Raw genomic sequence first — 26,573 nt, forward strand, 5'->3', positions numbered from 1 at the left:
TACTTCATCAACTCTCACCCGGCCCCAGTCTCCCTTATAACCACAAAAAGGCATCTTTCAGGCACCATTTCTGGATTAGAAATTTAATCTGTGGCCATGAAACAAAATGAAGAAAACTAGCAGCATGGGAATAAAATCACTTGTGCCAATTAATTAACAACCCCCTCCTTTTGAAGTGGATTAGCATGCAGTACAATAAATTAGAAAATGGGAGAAGAATTCAGACCACAAGAATATGTTCAGTTGTTCTGATTAAGCAGCAAATGTGGCTCTGTGCTTCCAGTGGCCAAGAAGAAAATGTATACACAATAAATGACATAGATTGTTTCCATAAGGGGGCCAAAGCTTTTCCAGGCAGGGCGTTTGTCTTATTTTTCCAGGGCTGCCATAACAAATTACCACAAACTTGGGGACTTAAATCAACAGAAATTTATTGCCTCACAATCCTGGAGGCTGGAAATCTGAAATCCAGGTGTCGGCAGGACCATGCTCTGTCTGAAACCTGTACGGGAGAATCCTCCCTTGTTCCTTCCAGCTCCTGGAGGTTTGCCTGCAGTCTTGGATGTTTCCTCAGCTTGCAGCTGCAGCACTTCAGTCTCTGCCTCCGTTGTCACATGGCCTTCTCTCCCATGTCTGTGAGTCCATCTGTTTCTAAACTTCCTATGCCTGTAGGACACCAGTCAGATTGGATTCGGTCCACCCTAATCCAGTTTGGCCTCATCTTAACTAATCACATCTTCAAGGACTCTATTCCCATATAAGGTTACAAATCACAGGACCAGGGGTTAGGACTTGAACTTGTCCTTTGCGGGAAACAGTTCAAACTATAAGAATATCCTCAAAGAAATATCCTATTGAGGCACATGGGATGGCAAACTAGGCAAAGTCCCTTGCACAAGTTGAACAATAAATGCCATGGTGATTTTCATACGACAGTTGAGGTCCTATATTCAAACACTGAGATTAGTTAGGAGAGGCTGTGAGCAGAACTAAGCTAACACAGACCCGGTATGCTATTTGGAGATGGTGCAGAATGCCCAGAAGAGAGGAGAACCAGCAAGTCCTTTGGGCAGCTCTTTTCATTTTCCCTGACACCTGATACGATGATGTTCACGAGCCCGGTACACAGTTCCCCCACCTAACTGGCCCCCACCTTTTTTCTCTCCCTTATTCAAGAAATAAGACAAATCAGAACCAATGTGAATACAAGTGATGGGACCACAAGGATGACTCTGTACCTGCTTTAATTTATAAAAATTAAATTATCTGCAAATTGCATTATTTAATTTATTTTATTCATAATGTTTTTGTCACACACACCATAATGAGGACATCTTGTCTTCCCTTGACATCTCAAACTTGTCCTCCCTAAAGAGAACCCCTCCAGGCCAAGCCTGGGGAGGCTCTAAAAGCAAATAAATAATTGATGAAATTACAGTTTTTGCTGAGGGTCTAGAACAGCATTGTCCAATAGAATTTTCCCTGGTAATGGAATTGATCTCTCTCTGTGTTATCCAATGTAGTAGCCACTAGCCACATCTGGCTGCTCAGCACTTGAAATGTGGCTAAGTGCAAGTGAGGAACTAAATTTTACATTTTATTCCATTTTGACTGATTGAAAATTTCTGAGAGTCACCTGTGGCTGGTGGCTACTGTATTGGGTTGTATGAGTCTGAAAGGCTCAATGTCCACCCAATCATGGTGGAAAGACAACTGGAAGTTACTGGAAAGTCTGAGTCCCAGTTTTAAAAATGTATTCAAATTCTCTTGCTTTGATTTTTTTCTCCTTAATTTACATAATAGGTAGGAGGATGACAAGATACAGTAGATGTGATGTGTCTGGTACTTTAGTCCTAATCCTAGTGCAGCCTTAGAACATGGCTCTGTTTATAGCTCACTGGATCCTAAGGCCAGAAAGGAGGGTGCAGCTGGTGGCCGGAGTTGATAATGGATCAGAAAATTGCCCTTGGCTTTTATTTGGGAGGACACGAGGAACTCAGAGTTACGATTTCACCCTCTGGGCGTTTGTGTCAGCTCTCATGCTCAGATCCAACAGGGTAATTTGGAAGTGTGTTCCTGCCTTCTGCTGCAGAGCACACCTGGGAACATGATATGCTGAGCAAGATGTCAACCACACAGGAGCCTGTGCTAATTATAATGTCAGGCTTCCCACTGCGAAACCGATAATTAAAGGGGAATATCACAGTGTTTTCAAACTCACAGAGTAAATCAGAATCATTTTCAAATGTAACCTGCTGGAGATGAACTGAAAGTGATCTGAAGCATCCCCCCTTGGAGATCACCAGAGAACCAGGTGATTTTGATGATCAAAGCATGGTAGGAGCCAAAAGTTCAAGGGAGGTGAGGAATGAGGGAAGAGTGGTAGAAGGGAATTAATATTTTTCAGGCCCTACTGTGTTTCAGGCCCTGGGGGCACACTGAGTACCAGATATCACAGTGCATGGCCCTGCTCAGTGCTATTGCTGTTGTCTCATTTAATACTGAACTGTAGGTTAGATACTATCTCTATTTTACAGATGGGAAGACTGAGACTCCCAGGAACTTACCTAAGGTTCCCCAGTCAGTAAAGCACTTGGAACCTCCAGGATCCAAGCCCCAGCCTTCGAAAGCCTATGCTTGTCCTTTCCCTACACCTTACCTTCCTCGAAGTGGTTAGAAGGCTGGCCATCCATTCAGATTCTGGGCCTGCCAGGAACAATCACACTTGGTGGGGGTGGAAGGTGTTCATTCCACGCATCTCGATAAAGCGCCCCACTGGCAGCAGGCTCTGGGTGTGGATGAGGTTTCCAGCGCTGGTTTCCCCCACCCGAGGCTCTTCGCTGAATTGAGCCCATTGCATCTAGAGTAATAATCACACCAACACACCAAAATGGTCCTGCAGACATTTACATTTAAGAAGGCAAGCTTAAAAATGTAAGTAGCATTGCCTGAACTTTTCTGTAACCATCTCTGTAAAACCTCGTGATCAACTGGAAGAAAACAGAGAGCTAACCCTAGTGAAAAGCAGAGTGGAGGCAATATATTGATACTGAGCGTGAATGCAGCTCTACCCATAATAGGTGGTGTGACCTTGGTTTCTCAAATGCAAAACAAGGATTCAAATGTCTAAATATACATGGAGCATTTTATGCAGTGTCTGGAACTTTGAAAGGTCTCAGAAAATGGCTGTTACTCATTTACTTATGACCAGTGATATGTGGCTTTTCATGGCACTCGGTACCTCAGTAATTGAGCCTGGGTCTTGGCTGCTGAAAATAACCCTCCAATTCTGGCAGCAGAGCAAAACAATGGGTAGAGGCTGTTGCATAAGTTTTTGCCCTGGAAGGGCCCACATCTAGTAGAAGAATATTCTACTTAGTCTTTGTCCCAAGAAAATGAAGAGTCAGTACATTTTCTTCATAGTTCCCTTCTGCAGGCCATGCCCCTGATCTCATACTGCTGCCCCCCAAAATACAACCCCTGTAGCACTTGGAGACCACATGAGGGTGTCGAATGTCCAGGTTCACACAACCAACGTTTGTGTGAACAGCAGCAGCCACTTCCTACCTGACCCCTCCCCACTCCCAGGCTTCCTCTGACTTTTTAATATACCAGAAGATGATCTATATTTCATAATCAAAAGCCAAAAAGTAATTGGCACCTCCTTGGGAAGCAAAGCTCACAGACACCCCAAAGCCAACAGCTTAATGGGTGATGCCAAGCTGCACCCTTGGTTGAAGAGAAAGGTTTACTGCGAAGAGGTTAAGCCAGTGGGATGAGGGGGAAGGAGCAGAAAGAAAGAACTGGTTTTGCCTTCAAAAGTTAACAGGTTATAGACTTCTGGGAAAATAGCAAAGTGGGTGAGGCAGAGCGGGCTTCTCCTTTGTGAAAGGAAGTAGAGAGGGGCTGGAGAATGCCTGGGGACCATGGTGTCAGGGTGTAACTGGCCACAGAGTGACTCCTACAGTATGTGGTGGGGCAGTGTTTGCTTTCCCTGTACGGAAGTCCAGGGTGTGCACCAGTGAGAAGCGGGGATAGGAGAGGGCACCATACAGATGCATCAGGAGCCCCTCTCACACCCCAGAGGCTTGCGAGAGCATGACAGGCAGGGAGTGGAGCATGTTTGATCTGTAGGATGCTCTTGAGTGGACTCCCTGCCAAACTACACAGGGCCCACATCGCACCCCAGGGCAGGCAGTCCTCAATTCACACAGAGAACTGGTGCACTGATTGGCTCCCCACCTGTTTGGACCCTGCCCAGTGCACAGAAGTTCAAGAAAGACGGGCTTGAGAGTAAAAGGTGACTCGAAAGTGCCACCTGCTGGTAGGATAGGGAAACTGCACTCCAGCAAACTCTAGGTCTGCCAAATTATATATAAATGTTCAATTAATCCTGCATTTCCAAAAAAAAAACTTTATCAAGACAAGCAAATGCCCTGAAGCCAACAGAAAATCATAAAGCATTTTGGAGACTCTAGAAGACATGGACAAGCCAAACAAACATAATAAAAAGCTGGAAAAGTCACAAAATTTGGAGCACTTAATTAAAGAAATACACACAAATCTCCGAAACAACTTCAACAAGATGGCTTAAGACATAAAGGACATCAAGAAGACTCTAGAAGAGCATAAAGAAGAATTTGAAAGAGTAAATTAAAAATAGCAGATCTTATGGAAATAAAAGACACTGTGGATCAAATTAAAAATATATTAGAGACACACAACAGAAGATATGAAGAGGAAGAAGAAAGAAAAGGTGAAGCAGAGGATAGAGCAATTGAATGTGAATGCACAAAAGAACAAATGGTGAAAAAATTTTAAAAAAATTTGAAATAGATCTCAGAGAAATGACAGACAACAAGAAGCAAACAAATATAAAAATCACTGATGTTCCAGAAGGACAAGAGAAGAGTAAAGGGCTAGGAAGACTGTTTCAAGACATAGTTGGGAAAACTTCCCAACCCTTCTAAACAACATAAATATGCAAATCAAAGATGCCCAACAAACTCCAAATAGAATAAATCCAAATAAACCCACTCTGAGACATATAGTGATCAGATTGTCAAATGCTGAAGAGAAGGAGAAAGTTGTGAAAGCAGCAAGAGAAAAGCAATTCACCACATACAAAGGAAACAACATAAGACTAAGTACTGACTACTCAGTGGGTATCAAGGAGACAAGAAGGCAGTGGTATGACATATTTAAGATTCTGAAAGAGAAAAATTGCCAGCCAAGAATTATTTAGCCAGCAAAGCTCTCCTTCAAAATTGAGGGAGAGTTTAAAATTTTCACAGACAAACAAATGCTAAGAGAATTTCTTAATGAGTGACCTGCCCTGCAAGAAATATTAAATGGAGCTCTAGTGACTGAGAAAAAAAGAAAGGAGAGAGGGACCTGGAGAATGGCACAGAACTGAAGAGTATTAGTAAGGGTAACTTAAAGGAAAAAAAGACGGTAGTGGGGAAATAGATCTGACAATTAAAATCCAAAGGATAAGATGGCTGGTTCAAGAACTCCTGTCACAGTAATAACTTTGAATGTGAATGGATTAAATTCTCCAATTAAAAGATACAGACTGGTCACCTTGGCGGGTGATCTTGCTGCCCTCCACTCTACGTGGGACCTGACTCCCAGGGGTATAAATCTCCCTGGCAATGCAGGGTATGACTCCTGGAGATGAATCTGGACCCGGCATCATGAGATTGAGAACATCTTGACCAAAAGGGGGATGCGAAATGAAACAAAATAAAGCTTCAGTGGCTCAGAGATTTCAAATGGAGTCGAGAGGTCACTCTGGTGGACATTCTTAGGCACTGTATATAACACTTTTCAGATTTTAATATATTGAAATAGCTAGAAGTAAATACCTGAAACTACCAAACTTCAATACAGTAGCCTTGGCTCTTGAAGACGATTGTATAACAATGTAGCTTACGAGGAGTCACAGTAAGATTGTGAAAACCTTGTGGATCACACTCCCATTATCCAGTGTTATGAATGGATGAGTAGAAAAATGGGGACAAAACCTAAATGAAAAATAGGGTGGGATGGGGGGGTGATTTGGGTGTTCTTTTTTATTTTTTATTCTTATTCTGATTTTTTCTGGTGTAAGGAAAATGTTCAAAAATAGATTGGGATGATGAATGCACAGCTATATGATGGTACTGTGAACAGTTGATTATACACCATGGATGACTGTGTGGTCTGTGAATATATCTCAATAAAACTGAATTTAAAAAAAAAAAAAACATAAAAAAATAAACTTGTCATATAAACTCTAAAAAAAAAAAAAAGATACAGACTGGTAAAATGGATTAAAAAGTATGACCCATCAATATGCTGCTTAGAAGAGACTCATCTTAGACCCTGTGACACAAAGAGACTGAAAGTGAAAGGATGGGAAAAAATATTCTATACAAACTGCAGCTAAAAGAAATCACGGGTAGCTATACTAATATCGGACAATATAGACTTTAAATTCAAAGACGTCAGAAGAGACAAAGAAGGACACTATATACGTTAATAAAAGGGACAGTTCACCAAAAAGAAATAACAGTCATACATGTTTATGCACTAAAACAAGGAGCTCCAAAGAACAGGAGACAAACACTGGCTAAACCAAAGAGAGCAATAGACACATCTACAATAATAGAGGGAGACTTCAATACACCACTCTCTTCTATAGATAGAACAACTAGACTGAGAACCAATAAGGAAACTGAGAACCTAAACAGTATGATAAATGAGTTAGAATTAACAGATACATATAGAGTGTTACATCCCAAAGTACCAGGATATACATTCTTCTCTAGTGCCCATATAATGTTCTCTAGGATAGATCATATGCTGGGGTACAAAACAAGTCTTCATAAATTTTAAAAGATTGAAATTCTTCAAAGCACATTCTCAGACCATAATGGAATGCAACTAGAAATCAATAACCACCAAAGAACCAGATCTTTCACAAATATATTGAAGTTAAACAACACACTCCTAAACAACCAGTGGGTCAAAGAAGAAATTGCAAGAGAAATAGGTAAGTATCTAGAGATGAATGAAAATGAGAACACAACATACCAAAACCTATAGGATTTTTTTGCATATGTGTTATATTTCACAATAAGGAAATAAATGAAACTGTGGACCTGTAACCCATAACATTCTTTGAAATTTGCTTTCTAGGTACTTGTTAAATTGCACTTGGAAAGTGATCACTTCTATGCATATATGCTATATTCCACAATAAAAAGAATATGATAAAAAAAGAAAGAAAGAAAGAAAGGTCTAGAAGGATATCACACTATTAACTGGTTACCTCTGAACAGAGTAATGGAATAGGGATGGAGGACAGGAACCTAAGAAGGGAAAGCGGTTGAAGAGAGACTGTTTTATTCTTTGTAGGTGTGTGATCTGAATGGTTCACAAACAACATATATTCAAGCATTACTTGTATGTATATTTATGCATGAATACAACCTTTCTTGCATGAATACAACTTTTAATTTTAAAGAGAAAAAATTATAAAATGCAAAAAAAGGAAAACAATTTATAGGATTAGATCTCAAAGATTCTCTCTTTCCTATATCAAGGTACCACTTAGAGTAGAATTCCAAAGATAGAAGAAAGGATTAACTGCTATGCTAACAATGCAAAAACTATTGAGTACCATTCTAGGATCTTTAAATATATTGTTTAATTGATCCTTACAACAACCCTATGAGATAGGTGATTTCATCATCATTTTACAGATAAAGACACTAAATCTTAGTGAAGTTAAGAAATCAGCCAAAACAGCCTCTTTAAGAATATCAACCTGATGCAGTCTCCTTCCCCATAATGTCGACACCCCTTTTCAATATGAACAAGTTTGGGTGGTCACTGCCTACACACCCCTGAAGATCGAGAAAGTGATTAAATGAGAGGAAGGGGTAGCAACAGACAAGAAAGAATTTAACAAAGGATTACGAATACTGAATCTTTACACACACACACACACACACACACACACACACACACACACACTAGGGTATTAGAACAGCTAGGAGGAAATAATTGAAATGGTGGATCTGTAACCCATAGCATTCTTTGAAATTTGCTCTACAGCTACTTGTTAAATTGTACTTTGACAGTTATTACCTTTCTGTATATGTCTTATTTTTCACAATAAGGAAAATAACTGAAACTGTAAAACTGTAACCCATAGCATTCTTTGAAATTTGCCCTCTAACTACTTGTTAAATCATACTTGAAAGTTACCACCTTTCTGTATATATGTTAAATTTCACAATAAAAAATGTATTAAAAAAAAGTTAACAGGTTACATATAACCCAGTAATTCTACCCCCAGCTATGTGCCCAAGAGAACTGAAAACATGCTCACACAAATACTTGTACACAAATGTTGACAGGAGCTCTATTCACCACCAAAAAGTGGAAACAACCTAAGTGTCCATCGACTGATAAATGGATAAACAAAATGGTCTACCCATACAATGAAATACTAGTTGCCATGAAAAGGAATGAGGCAATGACACTTGCTACAACATGGATGAACACTGAAAACACACTAAGTGAAAGAAGCCAGACACAAAGAATCACCCACCATATGATTCCATTCATATGAAATGCCCAGAAGAGGGAAATCCCTAGAGATGGAAAGTAGATTAGTGGTGGCCAGGAGCTGGAGAGAGGGGAAAATGGGAGAAACTGCTAATGAGTATGGGTTTCAGGGGTTCTCTTAGGGTGATACAATGTTCTAGAATTAGACAGTGATGAAGGGTGCACAACCTTGTGAATGCACTAAAAATCACTGAATTGTATACTTTAAAAGAGTACATTTTATGGTATGTGAGTAATATTTCAATTAAAAAAAAGTTAATGGAAAATTTCCTCATTGTAGATGGGTGATGACAGACCTGCAAATAATCAGCAGAGCTTGGAAATTTTCTTTTCTTTATAAAGCATCATGGGGGTGGGGGGATGCCACCAAATAAAGTTGCTTAAGAAAGAGAAAGGGGAGAGGGCATGAGAGAGCAGGGTTGATGATCACTTAAATGTGCCATTGACCTTAGGAAGAGAATACCAGCAATAAATGCAAGTCATCGATTTCTTTTCTGTCACTGTGAATTGCTTGGTCCATAAAGACAAATGAATGACAACATGGGCAGGGGCTGTGTGGGGTTAAGAAAAGTCGTGGGGGTGGGTGGAGGAAGGCGTCCCTGAGATTTGGATGGTATTCACCTCCCCTGCCCTTACATCCTGCTGCACACACTCAAGCTAAACAAATATGTCTCTTTTTACCACCTCCTAACAACTCTCATTTGATGAAGGACCAGGGGAATAAGTTGCTTAGGGAACTCAACAATTCTAAAGAATTCTTCAGATGCTCAAAGAAAATCAGCCAGGGATGGGTAAATAAGAAAGACAAAGCTGGCAGCCCGTGGGAGTTCCAGGGCAAGACTAAGACTTGGTGAGCGCCATTTTAGGCTTAAAAAGGAAGATTGTGGTGTTTAAGCCATTTCAGAACTTGAGCTCAGCATCTCTAGCTCTGCATGCAAACGACTTCCTCTGCACCCCATGGTAGGCTGAATAATGGCCTCCAAATACATCCAGGGCCTGATCCCTGGAAACTGTGACTGTCACCTTTGGCAAAAGAGACTTTGCAGATGCAATTAGATTGAGGATCTTGCAGAGGGGAGATTATCCACAATTATGCAGCTGGATTTCCAGGGAAATCACAAGTATCCTTTTAAGACAGAGGCAGAGGGAGACTTGGCACGGACAGAAGAGGAGGCGGCAGTGCGAGCACAGAGGAAGAGGAGGGGGTGATGCCACCACGTGGGAAGGAAGGCCGGCAGTCAAGAGCAGCTGGAAGAGGCAAGGAAAAGATTCCTTCCCAGGGCGTCCAGAGGGAGCACAGCCCTGCAGCACTTTGACTCTAGCCCAGCAAGACTAATTTCAGACTTCCAGCCTCCAAAACAAGAATGAATTTGGGTTACTTTAAGCCTCTAACTTCGTATTAGCTTGTTACAGCAGCCATAGGAAACTAATACAGTCCTTCACTCTGTTTTCAACCTGTCTAGTAATTAACTGTCCCAAATAAGATTACTGTGACATACAGGAATAACTGTTACTTCTATGTTTTTTCTGTGTGTTGGGGTATAAAAGTGTTGAGGTGGTTAGGGGGTGGAATTCCCTTCCCAAAACATTTTTGTCATGCAAATAACAAATATTCATTATAGGAAATATTAGTAATAAACCTTACAAAAACATAAAGGAAATAATAGCCAGCCACAATCACATCACTCAAGAATAACCACTGTTGATGCTTTGGTGTAGAAGTTTGCGTTACTGTTCCCTAAAACAAAGTCACTTCTGATAAAGACCTCAAGCATTTCTTTTAAATAATAACATGTAGTCTATTGTATACTGTCAATAAAGACATGTCAAATAATTTAAACCAACTGTCTTGCTATTCTGGAGGCCCCCAGGTCAACGCCACGGCACTGACCCCCAGCTCTATGTCACAACAACAACCAGCAAAATGAACTTGACTCTAATGAGAAGAAAAGCAAAAAGAATGCAATTCATCGAGTCCCTTCTATGCACCTTCATAAACAATTTCAAACACAGACAGGAATAAGTATCTGCCAGTTATATCATAAGACCCACACAAATCAGATGCCATCCCTTAGACCACCAGTTGGTCAAGGTAGAAAGAGAACTAGGGACCCCCACAATTGATGGCTTCTACTCTCCTAGAATGGAGAGGTGGCTCGGTAACAAAATGCACCAGTCCTTCCAGGCGCACGACTATATATACATAAGCTTCAATATGCATCATGACACGGGATCCAAAAAAGACTACAGCATGGACCTTGTTGCAAGGAGCCTCGTCCAGGAGCAGAAACATTTAAATTATTGCAACTCAATGTGAGAATTATGACAACAAAGTAGCACAGGGTACTGCAAGATGTCACAAAGGAAGTAGTAAATAACTTTGTTTAATATATGAAATTAATAATGCCTTATTTACTTGATTATTTACAAAATCATCCAATGCCAGGTCTGGAAGAAATGGTAGTGATAATTTAATTCAAACCCCCTAATTTTCAAAGGGAGAAGTGTTTGAATAAGATAACCTCTAAAATCCCTTTAAGCTCTAAACCTAACCTGCTCACATATTTTAAAAATGGTATAATTCAATACTGAGACTATAAGACACTAATGAGAAAAGATTAGTAGGAACTCAATTGCTAGCTGATTTTTAATCCCACTCAAGACACAAAAGACTTCCATAGATTCTTGGGGCTTAGAAAAACAAGTTCCCCTTCTGTGCCCTTGGGTCTGTCCGATACTGCATGGAAAGCACTTTTACTAAGAGAGAGTACACTCAAAAGGCTACAGTCTGGGGTTGCTTCCATAGAAAACATGCCATTTCCTTGGGATATCGTTTTCCAGGGGACTTGAACGCCCTTGGCCTCCTATGTAAATGTCCGAGGCAGAGGTCAGCAAGCAGCTTGGGGTGACGGGAGAGCAGCCCCTCCAGCTGTCTGTGGGGCTTCCGCCTCTGGGGGTCACACCTGCTGGTCTCCACCAGGTCACTGCCATTTTTTCCTAACGCGCTTGCACGACTGTGCAGTGGGGGCTCCTTCCCACTCTGTAGCTGTGGACAGTCTGCAGGAACTGCCTGCAAAATGTTGTGTGTACGGATGGCATTCTCTGGTGAGAGGGTCCACGGCTCTTAGCAGCTTCTGAAAGAGGGCTGAGAACCCCAAGAGCTGAAAGACACATCTGTCCTTGCACATGCAAATTAAATAGCAACCCCAGTGCCCTAGGTGTCTGTACACGTGTACATGTGAGTCCTAGCACCTCCAGGAGATAAGGTATTCAAAAAGCATTCCTTTTTCCTTCCATATTAAAAAATAATTAACAAAATGTCACCCCTTGGGCATACTAAACTCAACCAGCAAACACAAAAACTTCAAAAAATCAATTATCCATTTAGTCACTGTGAAAAGGCTGTCTTAAAACCCAGAGACTTGGGGAATATCAAACCTCTAGTTAAATTTTTAATAAACTAAAGGATAATGCAAAAGAAGAGGCTTTTTCAAAGGTAAGTTGGCTACAGAAAGGCTCTGGAAATGGTTCTCTTCTAGCACGAAGCTGCCGGACAGTAACTGCAAAATGCTGAGACCAATGATGAAATGAATTAACTTCTCCTTGACTGAAGTTAGAAGCTGGACTCTCAGGAAATGAGCCACACATGGTCTCTGGAGGCATGTCTATTTGTATTTACACCATTGGTGGTCTCGCCCAATCTCAGGGGTCTTGATAACATTTATATGCCAATGATTCACAAATTGATACCTCCAGCCCAGATATCTCTCCTGAACTCCAAATTCATATCTCCAACAGTTTGGTCAGTGTTGCCACTAGAAATGTCTGACAGACAAGCTAACCTCAAAGTCTAAAACTGAATTCCTAATGTTCCTTCCAAACCCTGCCCTAACTGCAGCCATCTCCATCTCAGTGGAAGGCAACTCCATCCCTGCAGCACCTGGTCAGGCCCCAAACCTCAGGGTCTTTGCTGGCTCCTCTCGTTCTCTTGCACCCCACATCCAGTCCCTCAGCAAACCATGTTGACTCCACCTTCCATACATCCCAGAGTGTGGCCCCTTTTCATCACCTCCTGCGCCACCACTCTGGTCCAAGCCACGTCACGTCCCTCGTGGACACGTGCAGGGGCCTCCCCACACACCTCCCCCTGAGTCTGGCCAGTCTCAGTGCAGCACCTGGAGAGAACCTTTTAGAGCCTCAGTCAGGTCATACGCTCCTCTGTTCAAACACTGCAGTGGCTCATCTCCCATAGCACAGAAACACCCTACAAATGGCTCTGAGTTCCACCTAGGGTGGGCTGACCTTCCTGCTCTCATCCTGGATGCCTCTCCCTCCCACTCACTCTGCTCCGGTCATGCTGGCCTTTGGGCTACTCCTCATGTCCACCTATGTGCTCCTACCACAGGGCCTTTGCATGGGCTGCTCACACTGCCGAGAACATGCCCTCTCCCCCAGGTTGCACGGCTGACAGCGAGGCCCACTCTGACCACCCAATTTAAAACTGCAGCTCCTCCCTATAACACTCAAGCATCTCCTCTGCCCTAATGAACTTTTCCTTTTTTTTTGTAGTATTTAACCACCTTCTAATACAAGGTATAATTCACTTTTTATCACGAGTGTGTCTCCCTGCTCTAATGTAAGCTACAGGCCAGGGATCTTGGTCTGTTTTATTACAAATGTAATCCAAGTACCCAGAACACATTACTAAAATGTAAGTAATAAAAGACGACCGGCAGAGAAATTTCCCCTCAAGCCTCTAGGTCTCAGGCGAGCCAGCTGTTGTCCAGTTTACTGAGTCAGTGACTATTCACCACTGCGCTGCCGGAGGAGAAGCTTGGCTCAGTCAAGATTCCTTATTTCAAAGGCTACTTCGGCATTCGTCATAGGAGATACAAGGCTGAATCTGGACTGGGAAACTCCAAAGATTCAGAAGAGGGAATTTGAATCCATACCGATTCAGGACCACTGAATTTTGGTGCCATTCCATGTATCTTCCCCCTAACTCAGTTTTGCTTCTGGCCTTAGCCCAACTTCTCCCTGGAGTCTATAAGTACTGAAAAGAGGGGCCGCTGACTGCCCCAGCCTTCTGCAAAAATGGGCCAGGAAACATTTCCAACTGAGCAGGCAGAACACAGAAGGGTAGTGGCAGGCATGGAATGGGAAAGGGTTCATCAGAGGAAAGCTTATTCCTGGGTACTCAAAGCCCATTGCTGTGAAATCTGGATCTAGAACACTTTTTTTTTTTCTTCCAGGGAGATGGAGAGTGGCCGCGATATGCCTCAAGCCAGTGCAGTCATCTTATCCAGCTCTAAACCCACTGGCTAGATCTCCATTCTTTTTCAACTCGCTAAAGGGGTCTTGAATATCAGAAAGATAGCAACTATTGTGACTGATTAGCACTTAACAGGCTGAGCGTGTCTTTAAAGGTTTTCAAGCCGTCTTCCACAGAGCCCTCAGTCTTCCAAAGAGAAATCTAACAGTTTAGGGGTGAGCACAGCCAGACCCTTCCACCAGGGCAAATCCACCTCGGTCTGCTTTGTACATCAGGGTCCCACATAAGATTTCCTCTCAAAGCATACTGAATAGCAAGCAAGCTCTAGAAAACCAACCAAACAAGTTTACTCCGAACCCAAAGGGAAGGGATAAAGGGGTAAAGAAGAGGCAAGCAGAGACGCTGATTAAAAATTTTAGAAAGCCAGACAATCTATGATCATACTACAGAAATTACTACAGTCAGGGTAGAAATAATGAAGTGCCACTCATCAACTGAAAGATCTGAGTTGACAAAGGGATTGGACCGTGCCTTAGACAGATTTAATATACACTAGAATACAGAAGACACATTGGAGTTTTCATTCTTTGAAGATGAAAAAAAAAAAACAGTTTCATCATTCAAGCCAAAAAATACGAAGTTAGCCACAGAGGAATGAACTCAGTTTGGCCATGGCCTTTGCTTCTGCAGTACTGAAGCCAGAGGAAGAGAGCCACATCTATTAGAGATTTGAAAAGAGAAATATTGTACCCTTAGAAAGCTTTGCCCAGCCAGGTTGTTGTTCATGTAATAGGATAACAGACTAACATCAGGAACTCTGCAGAGACTCAGAAAATATATTACCCGAGACTCTTCCTGACAAGGCTCATTACTCAAACCTGAGTTCTGAAACAACCAAAGATGGATCTATGGATCTGAGTGTATAAGAACTCAAGAATGAGGAGGCTATGGCTGCAAGGCAGGCAGGAGGACTATGGATGCAAATAACCCTGCAAATCCTCAAAGGCTCACATGGCCCGAGCACTGGACCAACAGCAGGAATATATTGGCATCTCATTTAATTTGCAAAAAAAAAAAACCATTAGTAGCATTGTCCCCATTTCATAGATGAGACAAACCAAGATTCAGAGAGCTCATGTAACTTGTCCAAGAAAAATTAGTTAACTAAATGGTAGAGCTGGGATTTTGAAATATATTCCAGAGAGTTCCTCAGGTTCCCTCAGTTTATTTTTTTCATAATGTCTTTATTCTTCTTTATGGTTCCCTGTGTTATATAATCGCTCTAAAATTAACACATGATTTCTGAAATAGAATATCAACAAAAGGGGTTTTTTTCCAATTAAAATAAATCCACAGACACAAACCAAATTACTCCAGAATGCTAAATAAGAAAGGATCGGTAAGGACATGTCAGAAAACTGCCTGCTTAAGGAAAGCAGATATGGCAAATTTCAGTGGTCAACTACCCTGGATTCAACATTTTAAAAAAGCATTCAGCAGAACCAGAGGCATTCTGGATTTTAAAAAGGTGCAGACCATAGTAAACGTGTTAACAGTTATGAATTTATGCTCCAAAACAACTGGGTAACAAACACGTCAAGGAAAAGAACTGATAGAAATAGGAGAAAAGATTGTTTAAGGTAACTGGAACGGGAAGTTTTAACAACCTATGGTCAATCCAGAACAAGCAACCCAGAGAAGGAGGTCCGGAAGGCGTGTACTCACCAACCCCCCACCATTGCAACTGCCCACCTGCCTCTCCAGCCGGGCACCCGAGCCGACGGGTGACGTCACCTGCACAGGTGGCTGCACTGGTCAGGGCCATGTACTCACCTGGGATGTTGTGGATGGTGATGGCCAAGATGAGCAATGCGATCCTCCGCCAGCCGGGGCCGCCGGGCCGCGCCAGGCTCTCGGGAGAAGACAAAGGGTGGGCAAGGCCCTCGGGAAGGCCGGCAGCGACCACCCGCCTCCGCTGGTAAGCCTCGCCATTCTCGCTCTTGTCTGGGAAAAAAAAGAGAGCAGAGTGAAAACGGGCCGGCTGGCACTTGGGAAGCAGCAGCAGGAGGACACTTTTAAGACAGGGAAACACCTGTACACCTTGTATTCTTCAGTTCCTTCGTTCATTCATTCATTTCAGCCAACATTCATTGACTAGACCTCTAGTGCTCAATGTTCAGGTGCTAAGAAAGGTTAAAAAGGCAAAAATGTGGTGTCCTAGCAATGCCCACTTAAGGCAAGCAATGCTAGGTTGGAGACTGGGAGCACAGATTCTGTCCTGACTGCCTGCTGCGCTCCAGACTCGGCCACTGATCAGCTGGGTGCTGCTGAATAAGCTGTGGAACCTCTTGGTGCCTTCCTGACTCTCCAGACGGAATAATAATGGTCCCTAGGCCATAGCGGTTTCGTGAGGATGAATGGAGAGAATATACGCGAAGGGCTTGGAATGGAGCCTGGGACATCCTCCATGCTGTATGTATTGGTGTTTTATTTTTAGTGTTCTCTTCCACAGCCCCAGAGAATTACATAACACAAAATCCTACTTCCCAGTCACACGGCCTCATGGGGAACCAATTCTGATGCCAGGCTCAGCCAGTCAGATTCACTCCCCAGGGATGGGGGCCTGGACGAGGAAAGGCTATTCATCTAATTTAAGGGCAGCCAGAACATACCTTGGAGAGTGAAACAAGGGAAGCAGCTTGATAGATGGAGAAAGAAACAGATGTGCATTGGCCAGCAGGGATGGGAAACCAAATAGAAACAGACAAACAGCAACTGAGGTGCTGGGGGGCCCAGGGCCTCTCGGGCCAACTGTAGTTCCAACCCTTGGGTTTTGAGAGCTAGCCAGCCTTGTAAAAATTCCTTTTTGTTTATATTTGGAGAGAAGCATTTCTTATGGCCAGATTGCCCCTGAGTCCCATGGTCCCTTAAGTTTACTTGTTTAATCCTAGAGGGGCAAGTAGCTTGGATCTGAAATACAAAACAAGTGAGGTCGAGCAGCCAGACTATGGTTCATAGCATCAGACAGATCTGTGGGGCAGTCTTCCTGGAGGAGAGTCTTGAGCAGGTCTTAAACACAAGATGCTACAGATAGAAAGGAGGGTCTCCCTGGCGTGAGTGAACATAAGAACCTGGTAAGCATGGCTCAGATGTAACAGCAGTTCATCCAAACACACTTTTAAGATCTCCACCATGAGTAAGGGAAACCATACACCCAGCTTTGGCTTGCTGCCCTGGATGGATTATTAGTGTCCCCCTTTCACTTTCAAAAGTACCCTGGTTTGGGGGTGTAAATCTCCCTGGCAACGTGGGACATGACTCAGGGTCTGAGCTTGGCCCTGGCATCATGGAATTGAGAAAGCCTTCTTGGACCAAAAGGGAGAAGAGAAATGAAACAAAGTTTCAGTGGCTGAGAAATTTCAAATAGAGTCGAGAGGTCATTCTGGAGGTTATTCTTATGCATTATATAGATATCCCTTTTTAGTTTTTACTGTATTGGAATAGCTAGAAGGAAATACCAGAAACTGTTGAGCTGCAACCCAGTAGCCTTGATTCTTGAAGATGATTGTATAACTATATAGCTTACACTGTGTGACCGTATGATTGTGAAAACTTTGTGACCCCCCACTCCCTTTACACAGTATATGGACAGACGAATAGAAAAATGAGGACAAAAAGTAAATGAATAACAGGGAGGGATGGGGGGTATGGGATGTTTTGGGTGTTTTTTTACTTTAACTTTTATTCTTATTCTTTTGTGTGTGTGGTAATGAAAATGTTCAAAAATTTATTGTGGTGATGAATGCACAGCTATATAATGGTACTGTGAACAACCGATTGTACACCATGGATGATTTATGGTATGTGAATTTATACCCTGGTTTGGATGATACATTAGGTGGTCCCCCCAGCCGTGGCAAACAGCAGAAGCTCTGTTGGGGTACACACCTCACTTGAGTTTACGGTTGTCTACCTAAGGGATAAGAGGGAACTCTCTGGGGTATTTCTACTTCTCCCCATTTAGAAAATGTCCGCAGCTAAAAGAACTCTCATCTCTAAGCTGGAAGTTGGAGAAAATCTTTCCCAAAGCCAAATTAAGAAGCAAAAGGCAACTCTGAGGGGTTCTTCACCCCTGAGCAGGCATTTGGGGTCCAGCCCCTCCTAATTTAAGGGCGTCATGGAATTGAGATGCTCTTCATGCATAGTCCTTGTGAAACCAGGCAGCAGCTGTGTACCTTACCCTTTCGGGCACTCTGTTTAAAAATCAGAATCTTACTATGAAAACTTCTTTGGATCTCTGACTCCCTTTTCAAATATACCTGCCTACATGGAATACTGTTTTATATTTCAAAAAAATGAAAGGAAAAACTCTCTCCTCCTGAAAATCATTTTGTATTTGTTTACTCATGTCAAGCAATTACAGCCTTATCAATAAAGAGAAGAAGGAGAAGAAATAAGAATAATAAATAAGAATAAGAAGATGTCAGAGGACAGGCAGACCCTCTCATCCCCAGGCCCCAGTGGATTCTCTCTTGCTAACAGCTGAATCTCAGTTCCCTAAGGAAGTTATTTATCATTTCAGCACGAGGTACGGATCCCAGCTGTCCCAAGGTCAGTAGCCACAGCCCCCAGATCTGGCTCCTGAAATATGTAATTAATATGTTTTGTATGGACAGCAATTCTTCCTGGACAATACTCGCATGAGGTGAAGCTAAATTCTATGTGGTGTCTACACTGCGTGTGTGCTTACGTGTGTGGGCATGCATGTGTGCCCTTATGTGAGCACACATGTACGTATGACTGCCACTTGGTACCCTCCTCCTGACCTCAGATATCAGGCAGCTTTCATGTGTACATGCACACGTGTGTGTGTGTATGTTTCTTTACACACACACGGGGCAGGTGTTTTTGTACATTTTAACTTGATGATATCTGGGCAGCTCAGTCTGCAGAGGCTACACTGGAAAATGAACTAAGCTTCTGGGATCGCAAACACATAAACACTGATGGCCGCGTGCTGTCTGGGAAAGGAGCGGGTTGGGGCAGAGGGCTGTCAGCTTGGGCTCGCTCTCCTGGGCAGCTCAGGACACATTTCTGATGCCTGGGCCCCCTCTGAGCGCACAGTCCTGCCCCACATGCTCTCCAGTGGGAGGTGATGAGGACCAAAAGAAAGAAAATAATATCTCTGCCCTGAGGGATTTTATAATTTAATAGGACATACATAAAAGATACGAATACATTCCTTTAAATGGAAGGGGCAGAAATGTGCCCTCTCTAACAAGCACTGAGGGCTGAGTGTATTTCATCAGCATCATCAAAGGCCCCAACACTGAATTGGCCACAGCACGAAATGCACAGAGAGTAACAGTTGGGTGGCACCCTGAGCACATTCCAGAACCACGCTCGTGTTTAATAGAAACATCGTGAGGTAAAAAGACTTATTATCCCAAGTAAAGATGCATGTCTCACCTCAGGATCGCAGTGTGTGAAAACTGACGTCGGTGCCTTCCCTGGTGGGAGAGCGGGAGGGTGAGAAAGCCTGATGTAATTGTGAAAGTTAAATTAGCCATCATTTGGTAACAGCCACTAATGGGTCCACAGCGAGAAAAATGAGTCCAAATAAATCACTGCAGAGAGTACACTTGCGTCCAAAGCAACGGATGCTCTTGCCCTCCTCTGAGGCTGATTGAACAATCAACCCTGCACCATCAAGTAAAACGCATGCTGCATGGGATGGCAAAGGACAACTAGCTAACAAAGGCACTTGTCAAGCCCTGGGTGGGGGCTGGGGGTGTCAGAGAGATGAGAACCTGGGGAAGTTTCTTGAAAGAGGAAAGGTGTGGGTGCTTTCAAAGCAGGAGTTCGCAGACGGGAGCAGGAAGGTCATTTAGGGATGGCGCCGTCAATATCGTGCACAGAAATGGAAGAGAGCAGCAGCAACCCTGGCTGATACGCACTGAGAACTCGCTGTGTGACAGTGAATTCTTGCAAGAGCCCCATAAAACTGAGTTTATGGCCCTTCAGCAAGTGGGGGAGCTGAGCTGCACAGGGGTTCAGTAACTCATCCAAGCTCACAGAGCTAGTCCCTGGGGATTCAGGAGCCAACCCAGATACTCGCCCCCGGAGATCACTCTCTGGAATGAACTCCTGGGGTTCATTCGGGGTTGGTCCATCTGATCCCTAACCACCCCAAAGGGTGATGGGCTCAGTAACTGCAGTCGGAAGGTTCCAGAGAGGGACTGGTAAGCTTCCCTTGTGTTTCGCCTGAGGGGGAGAGGCATAGTGGAAATCTTTTATCTGTGATCACTCCCACTCAGGGACAAACCCTGACCCATTTGGCTTACATTTTCTAAGTGGAAAGCAGTGTAAGTAAACAATATTTGGCAACACCAAGCAAGGAGCACAAGGCTACAATTCTTTCACGAAGGTAAAAAGGAAAAGACTCCAAATTGTCCATCATCAAAAGCATTTTTTTTTCAGAATGGAGCATCTAAGAATCCACACCAAGAAGGGACCCACTGCTGAGGGGTCAGCCTGTTGACCTCCCTGCTTCATTTTTTCTGGAGAGGCACCAGATTCTAGTCTTGAGAATGAGAACCACAGTGGAACAAACAGAGCCTTCCCCCTGCATCACTGGGCAATCTTACTTGATATATCTGCTTCTATGCTTTCCTTTCCCCCCAATCAGTTCTTGACCCAAGACATGGTCTGACTGAGCAAAACCAGACACTGGTGTGGCCGGAGGGGGCTTAAGCGAATCCTGAACCCCTTCACAGTTTGGCTTCTTCACCTGTGAAGGGAGTGGCCCTGAAAAAGTCCTCCGGGTCAGCAACTCTAAACCATTTGGATCAGGAACCGCTTTTGAAAGTATGGTGAAAGTTAGATGATTTCAAAATAATTTTTGAATCTTACGGATTCAAGGGCCTCAACCTAAGAACATCCTGCTAGATAAATGCCTGGTCAGCCTTCGTTTTCATAACCCATGCGCCTGGTCACAATCGGAACCCATGAATATTTGCGGTCCCTAATGGTGAGGGAACTGACTGAATCTGATGTGCTCAGTCAGGGAACCTCAGCCTCCCGCAAATCCAGCCACGCTAATTAACAGATCACCAGCCACAAGAGCTTTAAAACATCCCCAGGATATCACTAGGGATGATTTGGTTGGATTAGCACAAAAAGGCAAATCCTCCTCTGCTAGGCACAGAAATCTTCCAATCCCTGGAAAAATACCTTCTTACTAAACCCCTGTTACAAAACATCAAATGAAAAATAGCCAGCTATATATATTCACCATATTGCACACATATACACACAGGACAACCAAAAGTAGGAATGGCAAAGGATGCATTTATTTATATTTATTTACATTTTTCCTTCCTTCTTGTTTCCCAGAGAATTGGCACAATTTGGGGAAACAAATTCTATTATCAATATGAATGTGAAATGTTTGGCAAACTTCTGGTTCTGGTTCTTTAATCATATATAGGATTAGAATGATTTCCTTTATATAACTCATGCTAACCTTGAACATGAAATAATTTCTCAACATTGGTTAGCATCAACCTTGGCACCTAAAGAAACCAAGATCCCCGGAAGGTCTCATTGACCTGAACCTGGGAGTTCAGGACAGAGCCAGGCAATTCTCCCAGTGCTGGCAAAGAGCCTTCAGCTCCTAGACATCCAAAAAATAAAGCCTGGGACTTTCTCAACACCTATTCATGACTCTCCTACTGTTTGCTTCTGTAAAACTGTACTTACAGAATACCACATTAAAGATCATTTCCCAAGGAGAAAAAGTCCCCACTATCCCTAAGGGATCACTTCCATTTCTTCCTGCCCCTTGCCCAGTTGAAGGGCGTCGGTGCTTTGCACATTTGTAGTCAGGTGTGTCGTGGTGAAGAGCACAGACACAGGGGCCACAGTGCCTACATCTGCTCGTGGCTCTGTCACTTGTCAGCTGTAAGATTTTAGGCAAAGGATGGAACTTGTGCCTCAGTTTCCTCGTGGTAGATGGGTTTAATAATCACATCTACTTTGTAAGGTTGTTATGACAACTAAAATAAACTATATATTTAGATCATTTGGCACAAGTGTCTGCTCACAAAAACCCAATAAATGTTAGCTATTACTATTGATTATATTTCCTAATGTACAATTTCATATTGCACTTTTTTAAAACTACAGAAATATTTTCTACATTTCTTAGCCTCTGTGCCTCTACTTTTTCATGGCTATAAGGCATTTCACTTAGCTCCCAGTCTATCGTTTGCATAACCATTTCCTTTTTATTCCCTTTTTCTTTGCCAAAAGCTGAAAGGTGCAGTACCTTGCTCTTGCCATGTGAGGGCGCGCTCTCTCCGCTCCCTCCCACGGAGAATGGGCACCCACCCCCCGCGGAAAAGTACCCTTCTCGACTTCATGCACTAGTTTTTCGTTTTATGGCTTCATGGCTCATATATACCATTGCAGCATGTAAACAAGGCAGGAACTATCCCAGGAAACAGCTTAGCATGTGGCGAAAACTTCCTGCTGCAGACAGGAAGACTGAAAAGATACTTAATTCTTGAATGTGCTTGTTTTTAACTAATTGTTGGCCAGCAATTGGTTTTCTAAAGTTAGACTACAGTGGAGTCGTATCACATGCGGTTTTCACAAATGCAATGTAGGTGCATGCGTTTGAAAATACACAAATCAGAGAAAATTCCCTTCATTTACCCATTGCCCTCTTTCCACCCCCCATTACCTCTTTCAAACTAATTCAACCTCAGCTTGCCTAGAAGAGGGGAAGCTTCTGCTGAAATGGAGAGAAAGTAAAAGACCTTAGCACTTGCCTTTTGGTCTTCTGGGAGTCTAAGTCCTGGTGGTTTAGAGAGGAAAGGGATTTTTACGGGGTGATTTGCCTCTTCGACATTTTGCCTTAAACGCATCTTTTGAACCTTTTGAACACCTGAGATACTGTGCGATTGTCAGGAATTGGGAAGAGGGGCGTGCTGCAGAGCAAATAAAGTCTATCAGCTGGTGAGAGACAGTGGAGGGAGGGCAGGGAGAACGGTGCTGATGGTGCCTTCCCCGGAGAAAGTCTGTGAGTCTGACAAGGCTACTCCTCATTCAGGAGCATCCTTAGAGCCTCACGAGCCCCTCTGAACTGCCAATAGTAGAGGCTGCAAATATACAGTCCTGGCATAAAACCAACAACATAGCGTTCATCAAATTTCATCCATTTAATGCGTTTAATGGATTTAAGTGGCCAAGGCAGTGCCAGTTAGCTGCTTCATCCATCTGTCTGGCCACTGGGCAAGTGCCCCAAATAAAATATCCTTGCCAATCACCTCATTTCTGATCATAAAAGTATCAATGCATATTGAGCAACCTTGGAGAATCTAAAAGCATACGGAAGAAATTTTAAATCACATCACCTAAAAAATAATCTACATTTAGAATTTGGTGTATTGCCTTTTATGCTTTTTTTATGTGGTTTTACATAGCTGAGATATCATTTTAGACAGCTGTAGGCTGTTTTTCTATTCCCAGTAAACAAAGTATAAGCATTTCCCCACATGCTTAAAAACCCTTTATAAGCATTGCCAGCTATACAGAAAAATCTTATATTCCCATGGCATTAAGCTTTTAGACTGCTTCTAAATTCTTCTCTTATGTATATCACTACGAAACTTTTAACCTATATAAGCCATCAGAAATTTGGACAAAGTTTCCAGAAATTGAACTGTTGATCAAAGGGCCTCGATGCATTCATCTAATTAATTTCCAGAAAGGCCTTGCTATTTACACTCCTACGAGCAAAGTTTGCTAGTTCTCATCATGCCATTTCTTAGTTGGTTTTGGATATTTCTCAATTAAAAATAAATGTATTCATTTATGGAGGAAATGGTATTTCCCTTCATTTGTATTTCTTTGACCACAAGTGGAAGTTGAATCTTTTTCATACTGCAGGTGCATTTCTTTCCTCTTTTCTGAACTGTCCTCTGCCCAAATGGGGCCTCTTATAGTAATGATTATATGTTTAGCTAATTCCTTACAGGTGGGGGATTTTTCTCTATGATCCACTCGTATTTGTCAATGACTAATGAGATCTAGCTGGGAGCAGGAGGCATTTATTACACACCAGACACATGTATGTATCTACCTGGCCAAGGTGGAATTTCCACCTCGATTTTTTTATTCCTTTTTGAGATTTCTCAAAACACATCATAATGCCTTTTTTAAAAATGTGTTGTTGGCTTCAGTTTTGCCACTAAATGGTATGATCCCCAAAGCTAATTTTCTCAGGACATTTTCTCTCTCCCTATTGAAACATCGCTCTTCTCAAAATGCAGGGGATGTATGAGAGCTTTCCTCACCTCCCGAGTCTTCTTTTCCCACAGGACCCCAAGATACTTGTTCCAGCAACACAGCAGCTTTGCAAATAGGGCAGGGAGCAAAAAGAATCTGCTGTGAATCAGGATCCTTGTTAGAGTTCCCAGATTTAGCAAATACAAACACAGGATGCCCAGTTAAATCTGAGTTTCAGAAAAACAATAAATATTTATAACATAAATATGTCCCAAATAGTACATGGTTTATTCTGAAAAGAAAAAAAAATCATTTTCTGAAATTCAAATTTAACTGGGCTCCCTGTATATTTTTTTCTGGCAACCCTACTTGTGCCCAGTTTAAGGCTTCAGTTTTATGTTGGAGAAAATGTGGGCAAAATTATCCCACCCTACTAAAGCTGCCCTACGCTTGTCTTAGCATAAAACCTTTCACGGATGTTCCGCATGGGTGATGCATAATCCAAGGCAGAAAAAGATTCCAAGGAATCTTCCTGGAAAAATAACTCCAGTATTTTTTATGCTTACTTGCTAACTATTAGCCGGAGAAACATCCTGGAGTTTAAGAAACATGATCATAAATTTATTTACAAGCTTTTGAACTATAATAGATATCTCCAATTCTCATTCTAATAATCACAAGCCCCCAAATGACCAGAGGGCTAAAAGATGCCTATGTAAGGAGGCTGGTTCAATCTCCTTGTCTTTTCAGTCTGTTTATGCATTCAAGGCACTGAAAGTAATCCAGTCCTTACCTTTGATGCTTATGAATAAGCAATTGCTTAGCGACAACACAGATACAAATAGATCCACATAATTGGTACAAATTAAATGTACATCAGAAGAAGAGATGGGTTCACTGTTAGCTAACCATGTCTCATCCATTAAGTGAACCACCCACTAAAATGTCCCTGGCTCCAAGTATCTAAGTTAGATGATAATTTCTTCTCTTAGGCAGCAGAGCCAAAATTTCCAATAAGATGAAAATGTCCACCTACTAGGTCAGCGCTTCAACTTTAAAAGCATAAACAACCATTTCATCAACATGAACTCATTCCCGATGATTTAAAAATAAATCTCGTGTGGGCTCCAGAGCCACCTTTGAGTTCTTGGGACTAACCACCACCTGATAAACCCACCTGGACACGCATGTTCAGCAGAAACGCCCTGTGGGGGAGAGAGACCATCACTGCTTCTGGGGCTCCCAGGAACAAAAGACAATGAGTCAAGAATGTCCTGGCACATTCATTGGAGAAAGAGCGATTTGGAAATCACCAAGACCTACAAGAACTTTACACATGACTCTCAGCTTCCCCCCAGGAATGTGGGAGCCGCTTACTTAACTCATGTGGTTGTCAAGGAAGACATGGCCAAGAGAAAAATGCCTGCTAATGTCCGACTGCTGAAACGTTTTAATTACCACCTGGCTCTCTTTCCAAGCTCTGCCTTCTTCTCTAGTTCTGAGAATAAGGATTTTGGTTCTGGACCACTGTACCTCAAAGTGTGGCGTGAAGACCACAAAGCGGTCATGGCAGGAGCTGCAAAATACAAATCCTGCTCCCCACCCTGGAGCTACTAAATTAGAACCACTGGGAAAGGGGCCCAGGAATGTGCATTAAGCTACCCAAGTTATTCAGGTGCAAACTAAATTTTGAAAATTAATGCTCTAGACTGCCCAACGACCAGTTAGTCGAGGTACTTCCTCTGCATCTAAATATACTTCGGTTCAGCTACTACAGCCCAATTAGGTGTCTCAAGGTAAGACCCAGGGATACACGCAACCCTAGTTATATTTGAGCACCTACGGATACACATGCTTCTCTTTCTCTTCCAAAGTCACAGTGCGGAGGGCAAAGGAATTTTAAATTAGACGGTGAAGAGTAATTGAATGGTCTTGATAAAAACTATCATTTCTTTTTACATCAAATCCTCTTTTCTAGAGGTTATGGGCCATCACAAGTAGGATAGACAAGGAAATGCAACCACCAGCATAAGAACTGAGAGAAAAATAAATTCCCCCAAACCAAGGTATTCTCTCATCGTCCCTAAGTCCATATATCAGAAGCTCCTTTTCCTCCCTTGTCCTAGAATTTGGAACCCAAGGATCAAAACAACATGACAATATCAACAAAAACTGTTAGCTGCTACAATCAAGAGGGTATAAATATTGCCAGTGTTGGCAAATAGCATTATAATTCTACAAACTACAATAGCAAAACAAAATCTTTTGTCAAAGGCTGCATAAACGAAAGGGAAATGTGGAACTAGAAAGGTGTAAGTGACACTAAAATTCCATAAACATTTCTTGGTTTGTGGATTTTGCTGCTTTCCAGGATGTAAACAACGGATGC

At 42.6% G+C, this 26,573-nt stretch overlaps 1 protein-coding gene across 15 annotated transcripts in view; it reads right to left on the bottom strand.

Annotated features, from left to right (window-relative positions):
• The window catches only part of SLC39A11 (solute carrier family 39 member 11), a 519,734-nt gene that overhangs the window by 168,607 nt on the left and 324,554 nt on the right, over nt 1-26,573 (bottom strand). For all 15 annotated transcript variants that reach the window (XM_037808766.1, XM_037808762.1, XM_037808753.1 and 12 more), the window contains one exon: nt 15,725-15,895. In XM_037808766.1, coding sequence (XP_037664694.1) covers nt 15,725-15,895 — 171 coding nt within the window. The remainder of the gene's footprint in view (nt 1-15,724; nt 15,896-26,573) is intronic.

Source organism: Choloepus didactylus, chromosome 18, assembly GCF_015220235.1.
Source record: "Choloepus didactylus isolate mChoDid1 chromosome 18, mChoDid1.pri, whole genome shotgun sequence".
Classification (NCBI taxonomy): Eukaryota; Metazoa; Chordata; class Mammalia; order Pilosa; family Megalonychidae; genus Choloepus; species Choloepus didactylus.